This window comes from Melospiza georgiana, chromosome 3 (assembly GCF_028018845.1).
Source record: "Melospiza georgiana isolate bMelGeo1 chromosome 3, bMelGeo1.pri, whole genome shotgun sequence".
NCBI lineage: Eukaryota > Metazoa > Chordata > Aves > Passeriformes > Passerellidae > Melospiza > Melospiza georgiana.
The window spans coordinates 46,144,788-46,160,708 of record NC_080432.1 but is presented as its reverse complement, the minus strand read 5'-3'; the positions used below and the strand labels follow the sequence as shown (position 1 = coordinate 46,160,708).

Here is a 15,921-nt window from a genome sequence, read left to right as displayed (position 1 = left end):
ATATGAAATAGCCTAATTTGATTTACTGCTTTGAAGAAGCATGTGTGTCAATGTGTTAAAACCTCTTAGCTATTTATATACTCTAATAGTTTGGAACAGTAAGTCTGAAATGGAAATAAATTCCTCCTTCATCATGTGAGCTGCAAAATTTCAGTTTTACTTACATAGCCGGAAAGCCTGGAGCCTGTTCTTGTATATGGTTTTGCAGAAGCAAATCACAGGTCATTTTGGAAATATTGCAAAACTGCTTCCCAAGCCCCTTCCACTGGAAACCAGTAGTGAGAGGAACAAGAAAGGCTCAAACCAGCTTGGAATGTTTAGACAGAGCTATGTTTGTGTCTCAGTGTGTAGATCCTTTCCTTGGGACACGTGAAAATAATGATCAGGAAAAGTGCTGATGCAGTCCAAGATGGGAGATGGGCCCCTGTTTCCAAGAACACACCCTTGATTATTCCTCAATGGAATTTTACTTCCTGAGAGGATGGCTTCTATTGTTAATCTATTCTGTAGCAACTTCTTATAACAATGAACAAGTTCAAGTTTACTCCTCTTTCGCACACTGAAGTCAGAACACATATCCCTATTCAAGTTTTATAAGATCATGACAGATTTCTACATTTCTTCCCACTTACCAGGCCAGAGAAAAGGAAGGGAGCCCCATGTGTAGGGAATCTCTTTTCAAACAGGCACTAAACCAACCATGAAAGTAATACCATTGTCCTTTGAAAGGAAACCCTGGAACTGCACAATATAGGAAAGCGAGTATCCAAAATCAGCAGTGAAAGTTCTGAGGCCCACCCTATGCTCAGCAGTCCTAGGTCATACATTACAATTTCTCTTCTAAACAAAAACTTTCACCAAATTAATTGTCGCTGCTTAGTATTCAAGGAATATGGAAAAGCCACACACACAGATGCTTGCATAAAAAAACACCTTGATTAAAGCAAACTGCTTCTCTCAGCAAGTGCATGCTCATATTCCCAGATGTAATATGCCAGGCTCTCCACTTGTAACAGGGAAAAAGGGAAGGGCCACTCAGAGAAACTACAAAGCAACAGCAAACTATTTACCCACCTCCTCCATCACCTCAACATAAGTGTGCACCTAAACAGCATTTTAGGAGGGAATGATTATGCAGAATGGGAGGAAATAACATGACAGAAGAAAAAAGGAGCAATTTATCATTAAAGCATAGTTTTGTTCAGGTAAATGTGCTGGAAGAAAGCCAGCAGACATAAGCCAGAAGCAAATTACAGTGTGTTCAGGCAAGACACCAGTCTGGAAAGCAAAGGGATCAGGACCACAAAATATAACACAGCAAGCAATCACTATGCAGTTTATACACAGCCACAGAGACAACTACTCCCAAAACCCGGAATACGACTTCCTGGCAGGATGGACATTAACTCCACCTAGTAGCACTGTGGTCCCAGTGTAGGTGGATTAATGTAGCTGGCCTTTGAAGTGTGTAACTGCTGCACAGCTATGTCTCTGTGTTAACTCAACATTATTAGAAATTCACGTGCATTAGTTAACTCAAGTTTTTAGGCCTTTTTACACATGTTTAGGGACCAGATACAGGAAAACCAACTGAGAAAGGTCATGGTTTTCCAATTCCCTTGATGTTTTGCACAAGGATAAAATCTTCTCCCAAAGAAAATCAGTATTTTAGTGATATTTGCAAGGCCTACCTTGCCCAAACCAGGAGTGTCTTTCACTTTGCTGACTGCCCTCAACAAACATGGTGGTGCAGGGGGTGGGGAAGTCTGAAGGATACTGCTGAAGCAGGTAGAGAAGAGAGGAGATTCAGGAACAGATGATGCAGAAGGCCTGTGCTTCTTCTTTTTGGAAGACAGGTTCAATTTCTGAGCAGCTCTGTGGGAGAAACAAAAATAGTAAGCTGAAATAACCTCAAACTCACCAACAAGAACAAATAGAAATATTTATCAGGTTACTATTTATGTAGGCTTTCAGTTTTGACCTCATTGATCCAGAGAGTTTTATAATTCTTGTTCTTCATTCCTTAGTGCTACTTTAATGTCATCGACCACAAAGTTGCTCCAAATTTAGAGTTTTCATTAAGCAGGGTCACAATCAGGCCTCTTTCACTATTTGATCTGCTGAAACAATTCAGCCTGCAAGACAGCTCCAAATCCAAACCAAACAGCAATTTCTGTCTTAAAATTATGAAAGATTCACACAGAATTGTGTCTCATGCATAGGTCACTGATTAGAAAATAAATACTTGTCCTTGGAGTTAATTGGTGATAAATGCTCAGGTGACTCTGCTGAGGTGTAAGAAGCCTTGCACCAGCTGTTCAAAACTTTTATCACCTCTTAAAACTTAAGCCAGTCTAAAAGCTGAACAAATGCTGACCAGTGAAAATACTGCTGTCTGTGATGAGCTAGAGACAATCACACAAACTCCAGCTGCATTAACCACTAAGCAAGGGAAGGAGTGAAGACTCTTTTTATTAGTACAGAATTCTCAGATAAGAATGCTGAATTTTGTATAGCGTTTGATGAAAAAGCTACACTTTTCCAAAACAGAAACATTCAGTACTTTTGTTTTGCAAAGTGTTTTATTTTGAGAGATAATGCAATATTCAAATCTTTGTAACAGCTGGTTTGTTCCAAGACTTTTGCATCCTGCACTGCCCAGGGATAACATCAATATTAATCATGCTGTCCCATGGTTTCCCTTTTGCAAAACAGAACACTTTAAACAGAGCAGGTCAGCAGGAGTACCAACTCAAAGGACAGATGCATAGAACAATTTTGTTTGCTTTGGCAGACAAATTGGGACTTAATATATGTATAAAGCAATCTGATGACAGTGGCTGCCCTTGCTTGGCTGAAGTGTGACACTCAAGACCAATAATTTTAAATCCTAAGTTTTAAGAAGCTTTAGCTGTACTGGTATCAGTTTATATTATCCAACTCAAAACTTAAAAAAGTAATGACATCATTTTACCCAAAGGAGTCAGGGAAGAAGGACTGAATATACACACACATGTGCATATGCATACATTTCAATATGCAAGTAACCTGTTTGTATCAGGTGTCTCAGACACATGGACAAATTACTGCTTGGTCTGACATTGCCATATGGCAGCAGGTACACTGTGTGCACCATCAGGGTGTATTCTTTTAGCCCATGACAAGTGCAAAGCACTTCCGATAAATTCATTTCCAATAAAAGAAAAACACTAGGAGATTTTAACTAACCTGACACAGAATTAGAACTCAGAAGCTTCTGTACCACCTCCTTGTCCTTTGTCTTTACTCTGACCTAAAGACTGCAGTTCATAACCTGTCCCTCTCATGTAAGCATGCACTTTCTTTTCCATAGAAAAAATACTCAAAATGTGTTGGTCAAAATCATTGTTCCCTTTCCTTGCAAAATTTCCATGGTTTGAGAGGATTCAATAATGTCAGCTACCACTCTGTCCATCACTAACACTTTTATGAAGTTGTCCATGCTGAATCAAGATCTTCTGTACATCTTAGTTTCACTATAAAATTATTTTGAGAGAAATCTTGTACTCTATGTTCAACAACTGAAAATATAAGTGTTGGTCAAACATATACTGAAAGCTTTACCCCTGTGTAAAAGCTCATTAGGCAAGTCTGAAACACAGGAAGTGGCTCCATCCACCATGGTCATCTATCTGGCCTCTCTGACTCATGCCCCGGTGTAAATGTATTTCCTAAAAGCTGTTTCCTGAACTGACTGACAGAGCCATTATCCTCTTGCCACTAAATGCTCCTCCAGAATTTGCTGTTCTTTTTACAAAGCTGACAGTGTAATACAAACCACTTCTTGACCCAACCAAGCACACAGCCAACAGTTTCTTAAAGAAAGCACATTGTTGGAGGTACCTGGCCTTTTCAAAATCTTGGAATTATATATAATAGTTTGACAGTTATAACATTTGAGATTGCACACATTTTTTTCCATGCAGAAAGGAATAACCTGCATTTTCCTTATATTTTGGCCTGTGACTGGCAAAAGGTATGAAAAACAATGAACTATTTCTCAGAAGTTCATGTTTTCTTCTTCTCCATTTTTCCCCAGTAGAAGAAATCAATGCATGTCAGGCAAGAGAATCATTTACAAGCCCTATCAGACTGGATGGAATTTTGAAGGGGATGAAAAAGGCAGTAAGCATCAGGTAATTCCCAGAGCATTTAATTGGGAAGAGAGGGATAGTATAACCACATGTAGGCTGCAATATGACACAAATACGTAAAGCGTGGCTTTCTTGTGAGTACATTTGAGTGAGCAAAATCCTTCAGCCTGAGTGGCTAGCATTGCTCCAAACACAGCTGGTCATACCAGCTAATACTGATTTGGCCCTGTGATCTAGCACAGGAGGTCAGAAAATCATGTATTTTACCTTTCCAGGCAAGCCAGAGGCCTGGCTCTCTCATGCAGACTCTCTGGATCACCAGGCTCCTCAGGGAAAGCACCAGGCTGGACCTGGGAGACCGGAGGGCAGAGCAGCTCACAGCCTGCACAGCTCCACCAGCAGCTCTTTAGGCTCTGCTCTTTGTACAGCAGCCAGCTATTTTATTTCTTTCATTTAATATCTGGTATAATAGGGCTCTGATTTCCACTTGAGACTCTGCACAGCGCTGCGGCAATGGTGATGGCAGTGATGGCAGCATGGCTTTATGCACTGACAATAAGCTGATCATGCTCCAGGTTGTATTAGCTCCCCCTTGAGCCAAGTGATATCAGCTGTGGAATATGCAGGGGTGTGCAGGGGGCTCCAGTGCCTTGCAAACCACTTTCCCACTGTGTGTGGTGTGGCTGTGGTAGGGATTGTGTCCACAGAGACACACAAGGAACTTGATCCAAATTCAATTTTCGAAGGGCATAATTTAAACTGCATTAGACCACTGTGTGAGCATACTCATTCACAGCAGAACTGTCTTTAATGTCATTTTACTGAATTACCTTCCAAATGAATGCATATTTAATCCAGTTTAGCTAATATACTTTGGATTAACGCCTTCAGATAATTTGGACTATTTCTTTCCTGAGAGTCCTGATGCAAACAAGCAGCTGGAGAGTTTTTGAAGGCTTACAAGATTTCTGGCAGAGGAAATAATCACAAGATCAAGAGTTGAAATTGCAGGGGGGACATTAGAAAGCCGATTAAAGTTCAATCCAAATAAAACTAACACATTGCCCTGGCAGGAAAGGGGAACTGCTTTGAAAGTCCACCTGATCCATAGCAAAGACTGAGATAATTTCTAGAAAGGATATTCTCTGCTTTTTGTTTTTTAAAATAAAACTTTAATTATGTATATCTTTGGGCAGTCAGAATTGTTTTCATACCCCACCTATGCAGAAATGGTGATTTTTTTTTTTACCCTTATAACTTTACAAGCAGGCTGGGATTTTCAAACCCAGGCTTCTAAATTAATGCTAATAAAATTCAAGGGATGCTTGTTTAGCTTGATTAAAGAGATTTTTTTTCAGCAACACATCATTCAATCCAAGTTAAAATTTTAGGAGTGTCAAAGTAGAGGTCAGTAGGCCCACTATGTTCATTAGATTCAGAAGGAGGTCGAACATTAGGTGGATACATAAAATATTGTTCACACTTGTGCCAGCAAAGATCATTGATAAGTAACACTGACTGAGACACTCCATCATCAATGATAACTGAAAAGATTTCCTTAGGTGTGTATCTCTGTATAATTATTCCTTACTAAACTATGTTCATACTACACTAAAATGCATCCAGTACTTATTACCCTTGGAAACAAAATTCCATCATAGAGGCTACTGAGCTGGCTTATCAATTTCTCTGTCAAAATAGGGAGTGAAATTTCATTTCCATATCCTATTTTCCACAGAGGAAATTACTCACAAGCTGTGGATGTTAAACAGCCATGTATTAATTTATTGTAAATATTTACAACTCTAATTTGAACTAAAAATCTATTTTTCTTCCTTATTTGGAGATATATATTCCATTTTATAATAAAAATATTTTTGGCTGGGTACACCATTCAAGGAGTAAGGTATGAACTTTATCTATGCAAGGGATGGTTTACCAGAACCTTGATTTGAGACTTGATTTGTCAAGCCCCAAGCAGGTTAATGACCTTCCCTAGCAATTAAAACACTACTTTTACTTACCCAAAAGTGCATTGCCTGACGTATCTTACTGTATGTTGAAAAAGAGATGGAAGTTTTGTTTGGAAATCAGTCTTTGAGCAAACTCCCTAAGCATATTTGTGCATCTATATCACCAGTTATAAAATAGACCTGTAACATTCGTATGCTATGGTCTCAGGTTGAGCCCCTATAAGTGAAAGACACCTTTAACCAGCCACACCCTCAAAACAACTGTTTATTGATATTATCTTTTTTTTCCTTTTTTTTTAACCCAAGACGTAATTCCTCCTGTAGAAGAAAGCAGAAGTTTTGACTGTCACCTACAAAGTAAAATGTAATCTGTGTAGTATTTCAGTTGCCTGCCTGTGCTGGCTTCAGCTGGGGTAGAGTTAAATTTCTTCCCAGTGGCTGGTGTGGGGCTGTGTTTTGGGTTTGTACTGAACACAGTGAAGATAACTTAGAGATGTTTTTGTTATTGCTGAGCAGGGCTTGCACAGAGCCAAGGCCTTTGCTGCTTGTCCTTCAGCCACACTGATGAGGAGGCTGGGGGTGCATGGGAGGCTGGCAGGGGGAACAGCCGGGACAGGTGACCCCAAATGACCAAAGGGATATCCCAGACCATATGGCATCATGCTCAGGATATAAAGTGGGGGGAAGAAGGAGGAAGGGGTGGAATGTTCAGAACGCTGGTGTTTGTCTTCCCAAATGACCATTACGTGTGATGGGGCCCTGCTCTCCTGGAGATGGCTGAACACCTGCCTGCCCAAGGGAACCACTGAATCAACTACTTGTTTTGGTTTGCCTGTGTGTGTGGCTTTTGATTTCCCTATTAAACTGTCTTTATTTCAAAGATCAAGAAAAATCTTTTCACTTTTACCCTTCCCATTCTCTTCCCAGTCCCACTGGTGGGGGAGAGAACAAGTGGCTGCTTGGGGCTTGGCTGCTGGCTGGGGTTAAACCACAACACTGATAGAATGTCAAACAAAGATATCCTGGAATCCTGCCATTAGTTTTGATTACTTCCAACTCAAATGTTTGCCAACATGGTTTCCAAGTGTGTTTTCTGCTTTGGGTAAATATGTTTATATTAAATATCACATCATATCATATAAAAGTCCTCATGTAGCTGAAAGGTGAAAACCAATGGGATTCAGAAAACTTAAAACCATGCAGATTCCTTTTCTGTGAGAAAAGTCAGTCTTGATTTTCAGCCACACAGGGTCACTAAACAGTATTTCATCCAGGATCTTTCATTACTGAATTATATCACCTATATGCTGCCCATACAAACTGGACAGAGTGCACTAAATGGGATGTTCACATCCCTGTCTGCATACTTCCTTCCCCTCTCTTGCTTCTTTCCTCACATTTATTTTGGCTTGGCTGCTACTGCTTTAACCTCCTAAATGGGCTTGTGCCAAGGGTGCTTTAAATCATACTTATTTGACATGGCTAATATGCCTGAATTACTATGGCAAGGTCTTTCCTAGCCTTAAAATCTGAGGCATGTGGTATGAAATGTGGTTTCATATAAATCTCGTGTTTCTATCTGGAGGGCAATGAATTGGCCGTGAGCCGTGGCTTCCTCTGTGCCCTGCCTTACCCTGCACCTCCCAAAGGAAGGAGCTGAAAGATGCTTTAGAGGATGTTTAGCCCACAAGCTAACAGCTTGCTCTGCCACCCCTCCACCGTCTGCTGCCATGCTGGGGTACCACCTGGGAAGCTTGTTCAAGAAGCAGGAACAGCCTCCAGGAGCTTCTCCTCACATCTCTGCATGGAACAGCTTTTCTCACCCAGAGTGAGAGCAAAAAGACAGAGTGATAAATCTTGCAGCTGGCTTGCCACGTCCCTTCTTAGCCCTCCTTCCCTGCCTTCCAACAGGAAGCTACAAGCTATAAACAAGAATCAGAACAACTTTATTTCACTTTAATTCTCAGGGTGGCCAAACCCAGGGCTGTGGTGTTGCAGCCTAGTAAGATATGTGAGGAATGAAATAAAAATCCTCAGAGGAACATTTTCAGGATTTGTAGTTCCAGTAAGAATCTTTGTATTTGTGTTTAATTATTTTACAATGCCTTTAAAATCTGGAGATAATTTGAGCTTTCTGCTTATTCTGTAGAAGGTATAATAAACATGTCTCTAATGCCCAGTAAACACTTGCCCCTTATTGTTCTCTTTATTTTATGCATGCATTCAATTTCATAGCAACAATAAAGCTGTCCCAGGCTGTAATCTTTCACATCTTGGGTGGCAGTTCAGATACTTTGGCCACAGTGCCTTAGTGACTGCACTCTCCCCAGGAACTGTACTGTAACTGCCAAGAAACTCATTATTTTAAACTTATTTAATTCTAAAAGAGTCAAAATAGGACTTCAAACTTTGCTCAGGATAGGTCTTATAAAAGCTGAGGCACACAGGCAAACGGTGAAATTAACAGCACAGACATGTTCTTATATCAGTTTCAAAGCTGAGTAAATTCACTGGTAACAGAGTTGCTCCAGGATTGCACCAAAACAAAGATGAGGAATATGCTTGCAGGCCAATACCTTAATGAGAAACTCAAAGTTCTACACAACTCTACTGTGGGACAGAGGACACATATCCTGCACAGCTGTTATTTGAGGGGAAACTCCCCATTTCAGAGAAGGATACGACAAGATCTGAAACAAACCCCTTTTCATGTCATTCCTGTTTGATTCACAGCATTCTGTTTACCAGGTAGCACTTATTCCAGCAGAGATCTTTTTATCTAACCCACAGGTTCCTGGAAAACTCTGGTTTGGTGACAGATGTGTTTCTGCCTTTGGCAACAGGACCATTCATTAGCATTCATGCAGAAAGGTAATGTTGGCAAAGAGCGTAGCAACTCACATGAACCTTCACATTTGGAATTTCTACAAGAGCTCAAGCCCTTGTCCTTCAAGAGTACCTATCAAGAAAACTATGTCTTGACTCAATATCTTGATACATTTAGAGAAAGATAATTTCTAATTACTTTGGTTTCTTTCTCACCTCATTCTCTTATCTCTTTAGTCTGGTTCCTAAATTTCAGGCATTACAAACCAAGGTAGTGATCACATACATGATAAAAATGACCAGATTCACCTCTTTTGCTGTGCTATTGACTGCAAACACACATAAACAGCCTTCATTTTTACAGAAAAAAGAATGATTTTGGTAACCAGCAGAAGAACCCAGCCATATGACAAAATGCTCAGCAATCAAACAACAAAGAGAAATAACTAGTCATTTTTTTAAGAGTGGGTAACGGTTGTTTCTACTATTAATCTAGCTTATTTCTCCCAATGAAAAAAGGTTTTATTAAAAAAATGGTAGTTAAATGCAGTGCTCACATTATCCTTTTCCTGGAAAGCTCTGAGGATCAATTAGATATGTGTCACTGCATGCTTAAGGCATGAAGCAAATGGACTCATTATACTTGGATAAAATAAAGTAAGATATTTAGCACTAGTTTACAAAACCAGATATATTTATTATAGCTCAAATTAATTCAAATATCTTTATCACTTACCACCATGGTTACTTGACAACCCATTTTGAGACCAGAGTAGCCTTTATTTCAGTCACACAGAGGTGAGGGCAAGGGCTCTACTGTCTTCCAAGGAAGGGTCAGAAACAGGCTCCATCCAGCTCAGCCTTTGAGTGCTAAGAAGTATTGTCTATTTATACTGATAATTTATTTTGCAAGGTGCCAGCATTGCCACCAAGTACTAAGGAAGGAGACGTGCACTGTTTTATCCTTGTAGTGTTATTGTGTACAACAAGAAATATGCACAGACCTTACAGCTGTTAACTGTAAAATATCAAAGGTATAGATGTACAGATACGCTGCCTTCTCATGAAAGCTCCCAAAGTAATAGCTGGCAGATTTTCCCTACGTTGAAGCTAACACAAGAAATGCCAAACCATTGGACTGGATTCCTGGTTAGTCAGCCCCTAGCTGGCTCTCCTCATGAGCAGTCATGGCAGCTCAAAAACACAACTAACAGAAACTTTGCAATGTGGGGCCCACAAACCACTGGCCATTTAATAACAGTCCTCAAAATCACATAAAGAAAATCCTTCTGCTGTAAGTTTTATGGAGCTTATACGATTACAGTTATTCTATTACATTGAATGCTAAAGCCTGACCACATACTGTGCAGAAAGCTATTCTGTTTCATATCTGTCCCATTCAGCAAAAACCTCTCATAACACCAGGAGAAAAAGCAGCCAGCACACAGATTCACAGTCCATTTTGTCATTGTTTAACTTTCCGGTTGGCAGAACCATAAAAAGGTTAAAAGGCAGGTATGTATTACAGGGCGTTTTGCCTCATCAATATTTTTGAGGTCAGCACATTTAAAATAACACCAGCATACAAATGGTAAACTATTCTGACAACACAGATGCATTGAAACTCAATGCACTTAAGCCCAGCTCTGACAAGCCATCTCCTGTCGTAGTAAAAAATATTTCCTCTAAGAGTTCCTGTTAGTTTTGCCTTGTACTTATTTAAGCCCCCACCATGAGATGGTGATAATTCAAGTGGTTTTCAGCTACTGGAGACCACAACAGTTACTATAAATAACATGCTACGGTCCAAGTCTGAGGTCTTCCTCTCAGCACACTAAAATCAGTCCAGTCCCAACAGCTTATAAGCAAAGTAGACAACACAAAAGAAAAAAAATTATGATTCCACCTTCCTAGAGTTAGGCTGAAGTACAAAGAAATTCCTGAATGGTAGGAAATAATAAATTAATCTAGATTTTCTCGGCACATTGACACAAATCGTTCCAGTGGTTTCAGAGGAGCCTAACAGCATCCCCATCAGAATCTCCAAGGAGGGTACCTAGATGATGGACTTGTGCTCCATACCAAGGTATGGAAGGAGAACAAGAGCTGGTGGGCATATGTTGAAGTCAGAGGAGTTTGGATATGGTATAAGGAAAAGCTTTTCCATCCTGAGGGCAGCCAAGCAAGACTGTGAAGCTTTTGTGCTTGGGGAAGTTAAGACCCAAATACGTAAAGGCTTGGGCAATGTGTCTGACCTCACAGCTGAGCCTGCTTTGGGCAGAAGTTGGTAGAAACATCCTGAGGTGCCCTCCAGACTCCATGATCCAATGATGTTATGAAAGAAAAGTGAATGCAAATATGTATTTTTTCTTTTAGAATATACTTTCTCTGAAAATTGTCAAGAGAATCACTTGGCATCAGTCTCAGAAATTTATGAAATTCAGAAATAAATATTTTATTTTTAGAATATAATCTAAATATAAATGGACAAATGTCAAACTACAATTCCAAACTGAAAAAGGTAAAAGCTGCTATTTTTTTGCAAGGCTGTAACCAAAACAGATTCAAAAACTTCTTGATTTTCTGGCAGCACATTAGCTAATCAGCAGAAGCTGATGAATTAAGCTTGAATGAAATCCACATTTCCTGCTGCGAAAAAAAAAATGACACAAGTTTGACCCACATCACCTTCAATGTTTTGTGATAAGACTTTCTCTCTTTACCAACTGAAGACTCAGGCAGTAATTCTACACAACACTAAATGTCCTCATATTCTACCACTTGCAGGGAAGTCCCATGTGCCCAGCCTCTTGCAGGAATGCTCAGCATTCTGCTGGCTTGGACCCCACCTCCTTTGGGAGCTGACCTTAATATTTAACCTACTTTAATCATGCTGCAGAATGATTATGAAAAATTATGAAACTGGAAAACGCTATTAGTCTTGGCAATTGCTGGTATTTTTAAAACAAACCTTTTGTTCTTTTTTTTTTTTTTTTATTTCCAGTAAAGTGAAATTCAAAAAAAAATCATTAAATTAAATACACCACACAGAGTAGTAAGGCATTGCCAGGAAGAATTGAACTGTGCAGATGTGTGGCACAGGCACCATCAGAAAAAAAAGAAAAGCAGAATTTATGACTTGTAAAGCCTTTAATGTGCACTTTTCTGCTTATTACCTGTTCAAATTTCAGTGAAAGCCAATTAATTTTCATTTCTGAGGGCACTTCTCAGATAGTTGGACAAACTGGTACACTGAACAAATTGGTTTCGCAGCAAAAGCAAATTTTTGAAAATACCCCTAGAAGTGGAAAAATAAGCTATTTAAAACAGCTCAACATTTTTATGCAAAAATGTTTCTCTAAACTCATCCGGTCGCATATAAAAAGGCCGGGAAACGCAATTGCTGTTTGATTTTACTTGGATCTTAATCTTTTTTTGTGAATTGTTGATAGCACCATTATTTGCAGCTCTGTTCCACCTGAATCAAGTGCCAGTAACTCCTGTTCAATATTGCTGAAATTCAGCTGAGAGTGAGGGATGCAGGGGGGAGGAATATCAGAGAAATTAGCACGGATCTTGTCTGTGCTTCCATGACACCAAAGGGACTGCAGTCTCTCAGTCTCCTGGGTTCATGGTAGATAATACAAATACAAGTGGTGCAGTCCTTCAGTCTCCTGGGTCCATTGTAGATAATACAAATACAAGGGGTAACACTACCCAGAAAAATCTTTTGACTCTTAAAATGTACATGGGCCCCTCGAAGAATAAGATACGAACTGTATTTCTCACTGTATTTCTTTATTCCAGACAGAGGACAGGAGAAGAAGAGAGCGCTTCCTACATACAGAAAAAAATGAATATACTTTGCTTTCCAGAACAGATGATAACAGAGAGATTAATCTGCTTCTTTTTGCCCTACAACCACCTGCAGCAAGGCACAAGCAGGCCAAATGCTCCCTCACCCTGCGTTTGCAGAAAGAAAAGTCATTATTTTCCATTCTGGAAATTTGCTCACACTCACACATTTGGCATATTGGGCAATTTAAATAACCTAAACTGGCCAGAAAATAAAACTCAGAATTTTGTTTCCAACATCACAAGATTCTGCTCTCAGTTGAAATGCTTTTAGCTGATTTAAACAAGAGAGGATGGAAGCCTTATTGACTGGGTAGTGCAGTTAAAATTAAGCTGACCAACTGATCTGGCATGTCTGGGGTTGCCTCTTTGAATTACAGAATTCTCCAGCTCCTTCACAGTGAAACATATTCCTGTTGAAGCTTCAGAACAAAATGAAAATTTAATTCAATCTGAAAGATATTGATCCCTTTGGGACTTATCCAAGCTGCCTAGCTTTATCAGTTTAGGCCTCCTGGGCTCATAACAAACCTGTGCAGCACTCTCTGAGCCTGAAGCAGACCGTTCCTTCATGCTCCCACCCTGATTCTTTTGTGACCTAGTACCCAGTAAATGCAGCTTGCAATAGCCCTCTCTAAAAGGCTTTTTGCAGATACCAATGTATTGTAGCATTTTGATTTCTCACAACCAAAAATCTCTCCCCCGTACCCTCTCACTAAGCCACAGAGTTTAACCCCAGTCCTTTGTCTGTAACAGGACCCATTAGACTCACAGTAAAGAGTGGGGCTCTGCACAGTTTTGTAAATAGCCACACAAGAGGTCATGCTCTCCAAAATTAGGTTATTTTTAGTAAATCTTCTGTTTTACCCACTTGCAATAGCACCATAAACTGTGGGCATCACTGAAGTAGCCTCATTCAAGCAGTCATTCAAGAATGAATATTACAACTCAGAAGACTGGCAAATATTGGGGAGGGAGCAAGAGAGGTTTAAAGTACTTTAGCTTGAAGTAGCTGATAACACAACCTTTTTATACCACAAGACATAATAGATTTCTAAATATAAACTTTATTCTGTTCCCTGATACGATGCTTCAGTGGGAAAGCCATAGGCATATGTGCCTACAATGCAAAAGCACTGCAAGGCTGATACAGACACACAAGCCACATAAATGCACATTTTTTTTTACCACTGTGTAAACACAAGTTATCCCACTGTAATTTCAACAGTATGGTTACAGCAAATGGCCTTCTTAGTGTGAAAGTATTTATTCTGGTCAGTTTATTCCTAAACAGCATGGGGAATAAGGAAATACAAAGATAAATGATAAATTTGCATTTACTCAAAAGCAACTCTACTGATACAGTTATTTTGGCAAGAAGAAATATTCCCCATAACAAAAATTGTTGCTTTGTATATATATGAACATAGACATGCAAGACAGCCAAGTTCACTTTCCCTGCACAGATCAGCCCCCACACCAGTCCTGCATGCAAAAACCAAAGAAGAAAAGCCCTGTGGAGCACAGGACAGGGAACCCACTTGGGGCCTTGTTTTTGCATGAGCAAAAATCGTCACACTGCTTCACATCTGAGCTGGGACAGCACAACCCTGCACCAGACAAAGCCACTGGCCATTGAGTCCCTTTTGGTCATCAATATCACTGACTTCCTTCATTTTATTATGTTCTCTTGTAGCTATTTTCCATCTGTTATGTTACCTGTTTTTCTCTTTGTCTGGTTGCATCCATCCATTTAAACAGGTGCTATCAGAAGCACAGCAGGCAGATGAAAAGCATTCAGCTCGTCACCAACAGTTCAATGCCCACTCAGGGGTGCTGTTACAGTCTTTATTTTATGGTTAGCTCCTGCCCACTGCACCAACTTAGATTTTTATTTGCTATTCCATTACCCCAGATAGAGAGAATTTATACTCCCCTTTGGATTTCTTTTCTGTTCTAGATACCTGTCTCTGAAAACAAAGATATGGAAGGAAGCCCCATGGACTATGTGATACAGTTAGTACCAGGAGAAACAGAGAATCTGTGGGACCTTTTTGCATGGTTATATTTCACACATCTAACACTGCAAAGAGACACACTCTGATCACATTAAATTCAAATCAATAATGTAAGGGGCAGTTTCAACGACTCTCTGGAGATACAATCGTGCTCCAAAGCTCACTGAGGCCAATCTTAGGTCACTTGTTTCTGAATGCATAATAAATTTCCTCTGCAAGTTCAATTTTGCAAGGACCCAGGCATCTCTTGGGGTATGTGATGCATGCCTTTAGCTCCTACTGAGACTAATGGGACCTTAAGGGGCTGGACAAATTTCAGGAACAGGCATTTTCCGAATTATAAAAGTAATTCCTGTCTGAGGACTGAACCCAATGCTATGATGCATTCCCTGTATTGCTGCTGAAAGAAAAAGAAGCACAAAATATTAATTCCCTTGAAGAAGGAGACAACAGAAAGCCCTAAAGTTAGAATACAAGGCAGCCAGCTCATGTGTGGAGCTCATCAATATGATTCTTAGGGGGCTCCCAAGGAAAGTTGGCTGGAGGGGCAGCCAGCCAAACTGGGGTTGCCACAATGTGTGTTAGGAGGGCAAGACATGATTACACTATCATTACTTACCAAGCAAGATACAGAATTTTTTCAAGCATGACTGAATTGCATCTGCCCTTGAACACCTGGCTGGGAGTAAAACTGGCTCACAAGCAGAGAGAGGCTGGCTGCCTTTGCTGCAGATAAACTCAATATGAGAACTTCCAGGAGCAAGGCATTTAGTAATTAAAGGAGAATAAATATAGGGCATGTGACCATGCCATTTCCCCTTCTCCATCTGATGCCACAGGAAAGCAGGGAATGACAAAAACCAAGCTTGTTTTCAAGTTATTTTCTACCAAGACTAAATAAGATTATAGCAGAAGCACACAGGCAGTCACATTGACAGCACAGTGATATTGTGAAGCTGGTTGGGGGGAAGAAAAAAAAACCACACCAACTCAAAAAGTCTCTCAGCAGTCTATTTTAAGGAGGCATCTTATATAACAGGAAACAAGCGCAGTTATTCTGGATTCTTGAACACCGTCTGTCACACTGCCACAAGCAAAGGAAGTATAAAGAAGTAT

At 40.0% G+C, this 15,921-nt stretch overlaps 1 protein-coding gene across 1 annotated transcript in view; it reads right to left on the bottom strand.

Annotated features, from left to right (window-relative positions):
- The window catches only part of KIF26B (kinesin family member 26B), a 253,565-nt gene that overhangs the window by 100,415 nt on the left and 137,229 nt on the right, over positions 1 to 15,921 (bottom strand). Inside the window, exon 4 of the mRNA XM_058019915.1 lies at positions 1,692 to 1,875. Coding sequence (XP_057875898.1) covers positions 1,692 to 1,875 — 184 coding nt within the window. The remainder of the gene's footprint in view (positions 1 to 1,691; positions 1,876 to 15,921) is intronic.